The sequence below is a fragment of the Pocillopora damicornis genome, chromosome 9, assembly GCF_964200805.1.
Source record: "Pocillopora damicornis chromosome 9, jaPocDami1.2, whole genome shotgun sequence".
Classification (NCBI taxonomy): Eukaryota; Metazoa; Cnidaria; class Anthozoa; order Scleractinia; family Pocilloporidae; genus Pocillopora; species Pocillopora damicornis.
Window position 1 is genome coordinate 16,595,064 of NC_142678.1, and position 13,295 is coordinate 16,608,358.

Sequence of the window (13,295 nt, forward strand, 5' to 3'; positions counted from 1 at the left end):
TCCCATGAGTAAATTCACGGAAAGAATCAAACTGACTTAATTTTGCGCAGCTCAGTTAGGCATTCCAACAAATTGATTGCCAGTGAATAACGCATAATCTCTGAAGAGTAAAAAGTTGTATTCTCAATAATAATAATATTATTACTATAGTTAATGAGGATGACGGTTGTTATTGGGTCTGTTTGCTCTCTGACCAACTATACAAATTTTCCTAAAAAGTGCGACAGATGTTGTCGCTGAGTTACGAAGTGCGACAATTATTTATATTACAAGGGGTAGCATTTTTTTAAGTGTACAGAGGTCGCTCACATTTTCTCTGAAACTCCTTTTCTAACAATAGAGCGAGAGTGATCAAAAGCAATTGGGAAATATCATCTCCTCGAAATGATATCAATTCTGCAAAGATAGATTTGGCAATAAGATGTGCCATGAGGCAAGTTGGTAAGGAAAGTTGAATTCATTTTTGTGAATTAATCTATAAAAATATAAAAATTTGTCATGTCTTGTGAATGTTTAGGAACTACGGCAGGCAAAACGTCATGACTTGGCAAAAGTGCTTGAGGGTAGTGAATTTTCCTGAATCTGCTCACCACACAACGATATTGCTTTTTATAGAGATATCGTCATCGCAATTCTGCAGATTTAAAAGAATTGATCTGTACGTGCTTGGTTACATTAACCAGTTAGGTAGGTAATTCTGCATAGGTGTTGCAACAGATGGACCTGAGAAGAACTTTGCGTGTTAGTGTACGTGAGGTCATTTTTCCACATGTTCGTTAGGTTATCTTGTATGATCTGCCCTTGAAGTTTTTCTTATTATTTCCAAAAAAAAATTGGGGGGATGTTTATTTTGCATTCTTTTATTTCCATTTTTTCCCTTCCTTTACAGGTCATTCTTGTCTTCTTTCTCATGAGGGATGCTATGTCGTGGAGAAATCAACAGAGACCAACCCATTGGTGGCTTCGTTCTCATTTTAGACTGAAAAAGCCATGCAACGGAGGCAACCTTATGAAAATTGATACAAACCAATGCACGGTTTCTAGCGGGAAGCAGAAGTGCGAGGCAAAATGTAATGGCTGGTATACCAAACATCCCACAACGAGTAAGTAACTGTAACTTAGCTTAATTCATTTAAAGATGATTATTATTTTCTAATTGGTTAAATCTGGTCCGTATTTTAAAATGAAGCTATTTTCGATAGTATTGATCAGTACAACTTCAGATATACATGTAACTGTAGATGTAACTGTATCTGTACAAAAAAAGGTATTAGTTATGTATTAAAGTACTAGATAGAAGCATTTTGCCAGATTGAATTTAAGTTTCGTACAAACAAAAGTCATAGATAAGTTTACAATATCTTAAGTGCTCATTATTTCATGAAGGTTTTTCAGTCTCAACTTAACTTAAAACAAGGAGTCTTTAATAAGAGCATCTTTCAACAAGCTTAATTAAAAAGTTTACAATATTGACTTGTGATAGTTTTCCAAGAGTTTTCCCGATAAAACACTTAATCAAAAATTGAAAACGAGGCGAATGACTAACATACAATTGTTTCCGCTATGTTCTTGTGAATGATAGCTCTTGGCGCCTTGTGGACATACGTTCGTGCGTTAAATTGTATCGTTACATTTGAAAAACCACTCCAAAAGGAAAGAAGTCAAGAAAACACCCACGATGTCACGAGAGACATGGCTCGCCCACGTATATTTCGTAAATGGATGTGACGCATACAATACATTTAAAATGTATTCTATCAATCAAAAAATCTTTAGTACTACAAAACAAACCAAGTACATACCGGCATGTTTGACATCGTATTACTTCCAGACAAGTTTCTATCTAACCATTGTACTCTTGCAATTTTGAAGGTTTCCAACTGGTTCAATTAAGAAGAAAAAAATGCATTCAATTTTCCGACGACCTTGACAGGAAATTTTCATTAAAAGCTGTCAATGGTACGAGTGTCACTTTTGAGGTGAGTCCAAAGATGATTAATGCTTGTAACTCTCACAGACGTCCAACATTGTTGTTTATATGACATTAGCTATGTAAGTAGCTGATTTAACTCATCGATAGGCTATTATTTCCAAAAGGACTCACTAGTCTACATATTAATTGTTTAAAGATGAATGAAACACACTCTACCAGACACTTGAGAAATCACGTAATAGGCCACTTACGAGCATCCACGCCCAAATTAAAAGATAAATGTTTGTCAATTGGGGGTAAGAGAACAAAATAGGCATAAAACACGATCAGCAAATTTACCTCTTCCTTCCAGGTTTCAAGGCTTTGATATTTGGATGATGATTTCATCATCATCATCTTTGTTATTATGATTATTAGAATTGTTAGTATTAGTATTATTAGTACTCTTATTTTTACTATTGTTATTATTATTGAAATAAATTTTAACCTCAAGAAAATACTATTTAAAGTCATGATTCGGCATGACTCATGCCATCATCAGTTTACTGAGTTAATCTGTTCTACACGTTACGTTAATATTGCGTTATCAATTTAACACAAATAAGAATTTTGCAATCATAGTACCGTTGCGATAGTTTAAATAATTAATTAGACATGCGCACTAGCAAGTGAAACATTTAAAGAATCAAACTATTAAAATTGTTTTTATTGTTATTATTACTTTTATTATCATTATCATTTACAACCTTGGGTACCGTACGAAACGGGAAACCAAAATGTTTCTCTTCGTTTCTCGGATGCGAGTAATTCATTGCTGCTCGACTTTGAGCTGCCAACTGGCGCGCGAGGTACGCACCATTTACTTGAGTTGTAACCAAATGGCGATAAATACATCTCTTTACATCACATTTACAGAAACAGCGATGTACCACTGAAAGCAATTTCCTGTTTGCCGAGAAAAGAGTTGGAAGACTATATCAATATCTACACACGGTCGGAAATACTACTTTGTGCTTAGGCGTACCTGGAGACTGCGGTGTAACCTTATCCCTTATAAGAGCCGATGGAAATGATAGGCGTTGTCTGTTTAGGAAACATAGAAAGCGAATATAAGTTTTTGGCAAAAGAACATGCACCATTGGTAATTTGGGGATAATTTGAAAAAAATCGACTTTCTTCATGAAAAGTGGTGTCGTTGTCTTAAAGAGAAACAGTTCTTTACTTTTTACTTCTTTTTAGTCAGGTTTTGGGTCATTTTACCATTAATATTATTGAAATTATACCCTCAAATGGGTACATGACTTACCTCTTTATTTTTCGTGTGGCATGTCACAGACATATTTTATATAGCATTTTTAGGACCCCTTAATTACGGTGTTAGATTGTTACTTGCGGAACAGGATCAAAGCTTTAATGGTTATCAAAAGCATGTCTGCATTCCTTTTTAGGTAATTTTTTTTATGTAGCGTGTATGTTGGCTACAAAATATTTACTCATCTACTTTCCTAGTTACAAATATTACTAGCATCTAAGGGAAAGGTTTGTAATCGATGGCATTCGGTCAAGTATTGAAAAATATTTCAGTGAAGAGAATTATTTAATTTATTGATTACACTTAACAAGGATAAACATGGCCTATCCAACATTTTCTTCATTCACAACGTTCAAGGAGAAGGAAAGAAAAGAACTCGAACGAAAATATACATAGAAAAAGAAAATTTTTGAAAAAGTTTTTTAATATATTTATTTATAGATATGAATTAGCACGTTAGTAGTTTTTTATATTGCAAGCGCTTATTTTAATATATTTAAGTAAATTTCATCTTGTAAATTTTTGATACGCATTTTTATCAAATAAATAAATACACCTTATTGATATAATAAATAAACGAGGAGGAGGACGGGGTCGAACTCTCCAGGTCTCATACCCTAAAACGAAATCAAGGCCATGTCATTTTCTAGTATCTAGGCTTGCCCTCGTTGAGGTCACTAGTAAATCCTTGCTCGTTGCAGTTCCTCACTCACGTGGAAATGTGCAAAGATCCTATTTAAAACACTGCATGCTGGCTTTGATTTACGCACCAATTCAAACACCAATTCCTCCCCGTCGAGTTTCTCAGTTTTGACAAGTCTTGTTACTTCTATCAGAACTTCTCTACACAAATTCAAACACAGAAATGAAGGTGGTTTCTCCATGGCTTAGGCGGAAGATATGTGAGGATAACTTTTATTCCTTCTACTATTAATAGGGCTCAGAAACACTGCCATGCATGGAACCATGCATTCTGTTAAAAAAATAAAGCTTAAAAAGAATACGGTTGAAGGATTCATACATGCATGTTGTAAATATTCCAACGACAGAGACGTCTGACCTAGCCAATTTGTTTTTTTAACTCATCTCTAACCACAAAGAGGCAATATCATCGGCTTTAAGCCTTTTCCAAATTGTGGCATTCCGGTTATTTCAAGGTAATCAACTTGCTTGAGGGCGATTCCTTTTCCGGGATCTTGACTCGCACGCTGAATAAGTTAACCACTTACATAGAATTGCGGTTAGTCCTTTTTATAGGAATTTTATGATGTGCAATCTTGCGTTTATTTAAGAACACTGCAGTCGTTACAAAAGTGTCTAGTCTCACCTCTACGTGGAAGGAGATCTTACAAGATGGAGTTGAGAACAATTTTGTACGCTCACGTATGTGGGTTCATAAGAGAGATTGTTGCTTCCCTAAATCTCATTTTTGTTTACTTAAGTCTGTCTGTAAATTTTTTAGGCTTATCTTTTGATTAGAATCAATTCAATGGTTTATGTTGATACCATTTTATCAATAGGCTATTTTCATGTGCTTCGTGGTTCTTATGATGAAAATCGAATCGAGGACAAGCCTACAAAATCAGACCCTTTGGAGGCTTCAATCTCATTTTAGACTCCATAAGCCTTGTAAAGGAGGTAACCTTGTGAAAATTGGAGTGCAACAATGCACAGTCTTTGAAAAGAAGAAGCGATGCGAGGCAAGGTGCAATGGTTCAAGTACCAAAGACCCCTCAACGAGTAAGTAAATAACCAAACGAATTTGTTTGAGTTTTCTTTCGTCGTTGTTCACGGACAAAAATTTTAACTGAACCAAGATAATGATTTACGCTTTTCCCTTTGGTTACACTGTACCAACTGATCCCTGATTCTACCTTTACGACCATTTGTCTTAAATATGAGCCTTAAATTTGCTGTTATCAGTATAAATTTACATGGCTCCAGTGTAGCAACACTGGAATTCATGGAAATGATTTTGAACAAATTCGCCTTGCCCAGTCCTACTTTCTCCCCCTGATCATTCGAAAACCAAAAACAATTGGCGAGGGGAAAAAAGGTACGTCTTCCAAAATAAATGCATCATCACAGACGTTTGGGGCTGTGTTACGAAGAAACATCTAGCGCAGTCAAAACACCAAAGCTTATAGATAGAGCTTGTGATGGATACCTGGCGATTAACGAAGCTTAGAAACCTACGTGAGGATGACAACGTCTTTTTTAAAGAAATGGGCCAATACTATTTCTCTAAACAGACGTTGTCATCGTCACGTAGGGCTTAATTCCACCAAATGAAAAATTATCCCCTCGAGGAAACGAAAATCATGATCGTGATGGTATCACATGCAAAACATCTGTTAAATAAATACGTCTGGACGAAGGCACATTATTGGTATCAGGGGAATCGCCTTTTGAGGGGTTAACATCAAATTGTGGCTTTCAAAGCAGCTTTTGCCCAAGTTTTCGATTAAAAAAGACTTCCAAATAACTCCTCAAGAAGTTTCCTGTTTATCTGCTTTAAGATATGATATTTTCTATGTCAATATTGCATTTTAAGAAACTTGGTAGCGCAATATTACTCTTCCTGGGCTTAAAATGAATGTGATTGGGTCGAAGTAAAAGATCCTACAATCTGATTGGTCACTCAAAGTAGACAGAGTCCTCTGATCTGTTTCTTTTATTTTCAGGTTTCTGTTTACGTCTTAAGCTTGAATAAAGAGTTACATGAAAAAATATTTATTTGATGCGCATGTTTGATATAGAAAAAAAACCATGGTATTAGTCGTTATTATTCAACTGCACAAAGTAGAGAATATCCTTCGATATTGTACGGTTATTTTGACAGTTGGTTATTTTTTATTGTAAAAGAGGCTGTTTAACCAGTCGGCTGCGCGCGCTGCGCTTCTCTATCCACTTTGCTTTTCCTACCTTAAGAGAAATGAGCAGAAAAACTCAGCAGGGAAAAAGCAGTTGGATAATAATATCTTATTAGACGTTTTTGTGTGTAGTATCGCTGAGTATTTGTACTCGTTTGTTTATATTCGTATGTATTTTCTCTCGCCCTACGGGCTCGTCAAAACATGGCACAACGCGTCAACTCGATACTACACACTAAAATGGCTGATGAAATATATGTATGCGAGGTCTTGATGCGGGCTGTGCAAATTCTATTTGGGAAACGGTCCTTAAGTTTTTCCTTATTCTAAAATTGGAAATCAGCTCATCATTACCAAAGCAGTGAAAGGGTATAGCTTCAAAGTTACCACTCGTTATAGCCTCAAGTTCTATATTTTTTTCTATAAACCAAAATTTTCCTGAAGGCTTGCTTAGCTGCCATATTTTTGAGTAGATAATTCAAATATTGAAAGTTTTCAAATAGAGCAATTCGCATTTCAATTTGCAAGTCGCGCCACTTATGACAAAGCAAATTTGGGGCTTAATTCTAGTTTCACAACAAACTTGATTACTAAGACTGAATGCAAATGTCTCGAAATGCACTTTCTTAGAAAATCTTAGAGTATTGAATGCTGTTATTTCATATTTTTTTCGCTGACAAGTGTTTTTCATTTCGCGGTAGGATTTGAGTTGTTTCAAAAAGGAGGGAAAATCTGTATCCAGTTCATTCATAACCAAAACATTACATATACATTAAAAGTGGTGAAAAACGCCATGGTCACTTTTGAGGTAAGTATAGCTTTGAGAGGATCGTAATTTAAAATGAATTCACTAAAAAACTGATAAGCATATAATGAAAAAAATTCTTTTGTCAAATAATTTTAATCAATGATATTTATTTACTGAATTTAGAAAGTCCGAATATTAACTCTAGTGCTTCATGATTACAATATAGGGTGTTTCTAGCTGATTGCACATCACCCTTAGAGACACTGACGAAATGACGTCAGTATTTATTCGAACGAAATTTTGTGACCATGCTTGCAGACTAAATACTTTTAAGAAAGTGTCAGTCATTTGAGAGAGTGTCCATCCATACGAGGTTATTAACTAGATTTTCAGTCGCTTGTGTAAATGATATTTTGTGACCATGTTTTAAGTATAAATATTCTAGGAAAAGCGTCAGACGCATAAGACGTTGTTTATTTGTATGGAGTGAGTGTTATCTGTAATCTTTACATTACTAGCTTCAAAGGAACTTCCCGGCTCAATTGAGTTTTCCTGTGTCAAATTACACTAATAATAGCGATTTTCCCCGTAATGCATAGGAATATGGTTATATGTCGATATGTTTATTTGTTTACATTGCGTTCGCAGGAAGGGCGCTGCGACAGTGTTTCTGATGGCAATATTCTGTTTGACGAGACAAGAATGGGAAGGCTGTATCAATATAAGTACCTAGCTGTTAATAGGACAATGTGCTTAGGTGTACTTAATGACTGTAATTATAACCTAGCCCTTATAAGTACAACAAATGACAATACTGATGGCCGTTGTTTATTCAAAAAACACAGAAGTAAGCTTTCAGCTACGAAACGACGCCCATCATTTTTTATAAAAAAATAATTTATTAGAAAATATTGGAATAAATATGTTGTCTAGAGGTAACAATTGCACCCTTGGAATTTCAAATATTAAAAAAAAGATTATCTTTTTCAAATGAACGAGCAAGTTTTCTGTGTCGACTTCAATGACGTCAGACCGTAAGCAAAATGGGGTTAAACGATTGAAAAAGTCGAAAAAGAGAGCCAGATTGTTCAGTACTAAATGATGCTATTATGATGGTAGGCATAAACCACCCATTAATTGATCTCTCGAGTGAAAAATGCGTTGCCTACCAAATTACAAAAAGCGGGAATCGACCTATAATGACGATTTGGTCTCCAAGGACTAACGTAACAAAGATTCATGTGTTATCATTGGGCTTCAGAGCTAAAAACTTATTAGTCTTGTATGTGTTCATTGACAAGGTAGTGAAAGTTTGGTAACGAGTTGAGAGGTCTTTACAATAAATTGCACAATACTTCAAGCCACGATAAGAAAAGTTAGCCGATGCGTTATTGCTTTGAGGAACGAGTTTACATAATCGTACAATTTGAGTCCTCTCTCGGCCGGTCATGTGACTGTAAAAAAGGAAGCAAACCCTCATTTATCCTACCCAAATATAGGAAACCACATTTTCGAAAAGCAAGCCAATATCTCGCCTCTATCAATAAAAAAAGGCCTTGCCAGAGCTTTCGTACCAGCGTTTGTATACGTGCACTTAAACTGATAAGGAGTAAAGCCGCGAGAAGATCGAAGCGGGAGACGGTTCCCCTAGCGGTTTAGGCGCTCCGGCGTCGTTTTTAAGAACACTCAAAACCGCCAGTAACGCTGACTTAACTTGTCGGAGAAGCATGGTTTTAAACATGAAGGAGATAAGATGATTGTATGTTTCTACATATTTATTGAAGTAGTTTTCAGTTAAATAGTAGGGGTATGTAATAAAGTATTTAATGTACAATACATTTGAGACAATTTCAAGATTGTTCAATATTATGAGAATCTTCGCACAACTATATTGATTCTAGATACTATTTTTGTGCCTTATTTTGCTTCTTTTGATATTCTGACTAGGGTTTTTTCCTTGAATCAGTCTTCCTCTCTGAGTCTTCTCACCTTGCACGCCTTCCTTTCCTTGAGTAGCGCTTGCAGCTTTTACGGGTATGATGTTTCCTTTGTTTAAAATCTGCACCTTCTTGATTGGGATTTTTGACTTTTTGCAACAATTATTTGTAGGACAAATACCAACACATAATTTAACACAAATCGCCGGGCAAACGGGTGCAACATCCGCCGCCGGTACTCGTGGAGGCCCGGGTGGCCCTGGGGGTCCTGGAGGTCCAGCGGCTCCTGGGTCCCCTGGCTGTCCCATCGTCCCGGGAGTTCCCATGGTACCTTGGGGGCCCTTAGGTCCTTGGAGTCCTGGAAAACAAAGCATTTTGAAAATGATCATCAACTTTTGTTTATTTGAAAATAATTTATTCATTCTTAGTTGTGCGCTAGTTCACCATACTAAGTAAGTATGACCTTTTTAAACATCCTAATGACCAACATACTTTTCAGAAACGTATGTTGCGAAAAAAGGGACTTCTCGTGGAAGCAAAATCGCTTCCTTGCGGAACGAGCTAATCATGAGTTGGCTATTGGTCATCATATTTGTAAAGGAAAAATGCTTAAGTTGACTAACTTTGCAGTCAAAACGTCTCAAGAGAGACTACACTTTTACTCGTATTTATTCTGCCAGATATAAAAAAATCAAATCTTCTATAGATCACTAAAGTCAATTAGAAATTTAGAACTTGGGTGGGTTTACTGAATGTCGAAAGTAAGTGAAAATGAAATTTCTACAGTTCTGATTGTAATTCTTTCAGATTGGTCTTAAGATAACTCAAAGATAACTCAAACTCTTAAACCAGTTTCGGCATGTTTGAACTCTCGATCGAAAATCTCATTATCCGGAATTCTGTCTTTTGGTTTGATCCGTATCAGTGTGCTCCATGAATTTCCAGAAGTCGTGTTTCGAGTCTAACCTGTCGGTCCTTGTGCACCAGCTGGGGCACTATAAACTGCAGGTGTAGCCGCTGGTACCTCAGGAGGGCCTGGTGGGCCTGGAGGTCCTGATTGTCCGGCGGCTCCAGGGTCTCCCATGGCTCCCATCGCTCCCTGGGGCCCTGATGGTCCCTGTAGACCTGTCAGAAGTATAGTTGATCATCATTTTTGATGTCACTTTTTACGTATGAAATAATTAAAGTGCTTCTCTCACAATCATGCTGATTATTAGTTTTTGAGTGTCACTATTAGGTTAAATGACGCGGTAAATCATTTCCAAATTAAACTTTTAATTAGGAACACTAAACACACAATTCGCAAGTCTTTCAACCAATTTTGATAGAAGATAACCTTTCTTACCAGGTTGGCCTGGTGTCCCTGTTGGTGCACCATAAACTGCAGGCGTCGACGCTTGTGCCCCAGCGGGGGGACCTGGTGGCCCTGGTGGACCCGGAGGTCCTGCTTGTCCGGCAGCACCGGGATCTCCCTGTTTTCCCCTAGCTCCCATGGCCCCCATTGCCCCTTGAGGACCTTGGGGCCCCTGATGTCCTAATGGAAGTTTTTATTGTTAATAATATACTGCAATTGATATCATAAACCTATTTTAACATGAGTTGAAAAAGAAAAAACCAACATGACACAGATATTAGGCAATCAGGATATTGCTTGAAGTAATTCTTATGTAGTTCAAACGTTCTTACCAGGTTGGCCTGGTGTACCTGTTGGTGCACCATAAACTGCAGGCGTCGACGCTTGTGCCCCAGCGGGGGGACCTGGTGGCCCTGGTGGACCCGGAGGTCCTGCTTGTCCGGCAGCACCGGGATCTCCCTGTTTTCCCCTAGCTCCCATGGCCCCCATTGCCCCTTGAGGACCTTGGGGCCCCTGAAGTCCTAATGGAAGTTTTTATTGTTAATAATATACCGCAATTGATATCATAAACCTATTTTAACATGAGTTGAAAAAGAAAAAAAACATGACACATATATTAGGCAATCAGGATATCGCTTGAAATGATTCCTGTGTAGTTCAAACGTTCTTACCAGGTTGGCCTGGTGTACCAGCTGGTGTACTATAAGCTGCTGTAGTCGACGCTTGTGCCCCAGCGGGGGGACCTGGTGGTCCTGCTGGACCCGGAGGTCCTGCTTGTCCGGCAGCACCGGGATCTCCCTGTTTTCCCCTAGCTCCCATGGCCCCCATAGTCCCTTGAGGACCTTGGGGCCCCTGAAGTCCTATAAAAAGTTTTAATTGTTACTGATAGATCGTAATTAATATCATAAACCTGTTTAACCATGGGTTTAAAAAGAAAACGAAAACCAATATAAAACTTGTATGGCCAATCAGGAAATCTCTTGAAATCATTCTTATGTAATTCAAACTTCCTTACCAGGTTGACCGGGTGTACCTGTTGGTGCACCATAGGCTGCAAATGTTGATGCTTGTGCCCCAGCGGGGGGACCTGGAGGCCCTGGTGGACCCGGAGGTCCTGCTTGTCCGGCAGCACCGGGATCTCCCTGTTTTCCCCTTGCTCCCATGGTCCCGATTGCCCCTTGAGGACCTTGAGGTCCTTGAGATCCTAAAGGTAATAACATAAATTAGAGAAAATAAATTAGTATTTTAAAAATTCTAGAATAACTGGAACTAGAGAAAATATTTCAGAACGTAGTGGTTACTCTCTTTCAAGTCACTTAAGATTTTATTCAAACTCTGACCTGCAGGACCTGACACACCCGTTGAGGCATTGTCATTTGTGGAAGTTCCCGCTGGTACCCCAGGTAGACCCGGTGAACCCGGAGGACCCGGAAGTCCGGCTGCCCCAGCTTCCCCTGGATCTCCCGGACTTCCCATAGCCCCCATGGCTCCGCTTGCTCCTTGTGGGCCTTGTGGTCCTTGAACACCTAGTTCGGAGGGAAAGTTCAGGTATGAGCTACGGTCGTTGTCGGTTTGACCTTTGACCTTGTAGACTTTCATCTTTCACGAACAAACAACTCGTCTGTTTAAAGGGGCAGTGCGCGTAACGACACAACATCTTTTTGAGGTTGCGAAGAGTTACATATCGACTATCGACGCCTCCATTTTGAATCTCGTCCAGCAACTCGTCCGCTATTTACTAATTGGCGAACTGCTTGAAGAATTTGAAATTCATCAGAAGGGCATCCTGAAAATTTTCAGCAATATCAGGGGCGCCCACAGGCTGTTTATGAACCTTGTTTTTTAGGTAAGAATGTGCTGCCGAATTACTTAGCTGTTCTTAAAGTGTCGGCGTCCATAATAAAAACCTGGAACACATTTGAAAAGAGTTTTTTTAAATGGGTAGGCTTGTGACCAAGGTGAATATTACATGGTTTCTGGAAAAAACTTTTGCTCTGAGGCAACACAAATAAACGTAAACAAGAGTTTGTTTCACGACCTGCCCATATGATGCATCTTCTATTACAAAAGACAGGAATAGTTTTCGATTCATCACTATCGTCATCGATAGTGTCCTTTTCATTGTATTGTTGTCGACTTTTCCTCAGTCACTGTCGTTATCGTCAACATTATCATGATTAAGTACTAAATTCTATTTCAAGAGGCTAAAGTTCTTACCTGCCTGACCTGGTGTACCACCTGGGGCTTCGTAAGATGTTACTGTGGCTGGTGCTCCAGGGAGACCGGGAGCTCCGGGTTCCCCAGCTGCTCCTGGGTCCCCTGGACTTCCCATGGCTCCCACATGACCTATCGCAATTTCATGGTATTATTAAACAAGGTAAGAGTGCTACGTTAGATTTTTTTGCAAATTGTAGCGATTTGTGCCAGTTAACGGTAGCGACAAGTAGGCACACCATGTATATTTCATAGTCACTATCAAGTAAATTTTGGCGGACTTTGAGTTCGTCTCAAGATAGAACAATACAAATACACAAGGAAATTTTACGGTAACTTTATAAGCATCCTTTTGTCTTTTAAAAGCTTGAAGCTCAGTAGATTGTGTCATATCGGTCATTGTTAAAACTGTCTTTGTTTTGATACTACTTTTCGCCACAGGAAAAGTATGTCGGACAAAAATATTCACCAAAAAATAAATATCTCTTTGCCAGCTTCAATAGAGACAGGATATTAAGTTTAGATGATAAAACAAAGTATTATGTTGACAGATATGCCGGAGGTCGAGTGGAATCGTTACATGAGGTCACACAACTCGGTTAATATTCACGGTGAAAATTTGCATATTTGAGCGGTCGAACGAAAAGTCATTTCTTGAAAACTGAAATATATTTTGACAAAAAAACTACACCACAATTCTTAGAACATATTGGGCTACAAAATATGAAAGTAGGAGGGAAAACGAATTTTGGGCGACTTGCTACAATATTTCAAATTTGTTCGATGGATGCTGACATCCTCTCTTAAGGTTTTTAAAGAACCTAACAAAATCAGCGTTTTGAGCATTTTCCTTATTCGTTTCACCTCTCTTTAGGAGATGGATCGCGGCAATGAAACACTACATTTATTTTTAGGTACGAAATT

General features: G+C 38.2%; 3 protein-coding genes across 4 annotated transcripts in view; 2 read left to right on the forward strand and 1 right to left on the reverse strand.

The window, feature by feature from the left end:
- Positions 1–690: 690 nt before the first annotated feature.
- LOC113672419 (uncharacterized) lies at positions 691–3,756 on the forward strand. Its single transcript, XM_027188701.2, has 4 exons — positions 691–747; positions 890–1,103; positions 1,873–1,979; positions 2,849–3,756. The coding sequence occupies exons 1-4, from the start codon at positions 718–720 to the stop codon at positions 3,044–3,046; spliced, it is 549 nt and encodes a 182-aa protein (XP_027044502.2). The 5' UTR covers positions 691–717; the 3' UTR covers positions 3,047–3,756.
- A 727-nt stretch (positions 3,757–4,483) lies between these two features.
- Positions 4,484–8,114, forward strand: LOC113672414 (uncharacterized). The gene is made up of 4 exons (XM_027188694.2): positions 4,484–4,628; positions 4,766–4,985; positions 6,820–6,926; positions 7,515–8,114. Exons 1-4 carry the CDS (start codon positions 4,599–4,601, stop codon positions 7,761–7,763), a joined length of 606 nt encoding a protein of 201 aa, XP_027044495.2. The 5' UTR covers positions 4,484–4,598; the 3' UTR covers positions 7,764–8,114.
- A 509-nt stretch (positions 8,115–8,623) lies between these two features.
- LOC113672409 (uncharacterized) overlaps positions 8,624–13,295 on the reverse strand; it is a 9,191-nt gene continuing 4,519 nt past the window's right edge. Inside the window, exons 6-13 of one of the 2 annotated variants that reach the window (XM_089183565.1) lie at positions 12,375–12,503; positions 11,498–11,683; positions 11,173–11,361; positions 10,829–11,017; positions 10,490–10,678; positions 10,149–10,337; positions 9,770–9,928; positions 8,624–9,161 (exon numbers count right to left, since the gene is read on the reverse strand). In XM_089183565.1, the coding sequence (XP_089039691.1) occupies positions 8,764–9,161; positions 9,770–9,928; positions 10,149–10,337; positions 10,490–10,678; positions 10,829–11,017; positions 11,173–11,361; positions 11,498–11,683; positions 12,375–12,503 (1,628 nt within the window). In that variant the 3' untranslated portion in view covers positions 8,624–8,763. The remainder of the gene's footprint in view (positions 9,162–9,769; positions 9,929–10,148; positions 10,338–10,489; positions 10,679–10,828; positions 11,018–11,172; positions 11,362–11,497; positions 11,684–12,374; positions 12,504–13,295) is intronic. The other variant, XM_089183566.1, reaches the window with a different exon arrangement.

What these genes read in the sequence shown, in the direction of transcription:
- LOC113672419 (XM_027188701.2), top strand. Translation starts at nt 718, where the DNA reads ATGGACCTGAGAAGAACTTTGCGTGTTAGT. An exon ending in GAAGAACTTTGCGTGTTAGT is followed by an intron (nt 748 to 889) that starts GTACGTGAGGTC and finishes CTTCCTTTACAG; the next exon opens with GTCATTCTTGTCTTCTTTCT. An exon ending in TACCAAACATCCCACAACGA is followed by an intron (nt 1,104 to 1,872) that starts GTAAGTAACTGT and finishes GCAATTTTGAAG; the next exon opens with GTTTCCAACTGGTTCAATTA.
- LOC113672414 (XM_027188694.2), top strand. Translation starts at nt 4,599, where the DNA reads ATGGAGTTGAGAACAATTTTGTACGCTCAC. An exon ending in TACCAAAGACCCCTCAACGA is followed by an intron (nt 4,986 to 6,819) that starts GTAAGTAAATAA and finishes ATTTCGCGGTAG; the next exon opens with GATTTGAGTTGTTTCAAAAA. An exon ending in ACGCCATGGTCACTTTTGAG is followed by an intron (nt 6,927 to 7,514) that starts GTAAGTATAGCT and finishes TTGCGTTCGCAG; the next exon opens with GAAGGGCGCTGCGACAGTGT.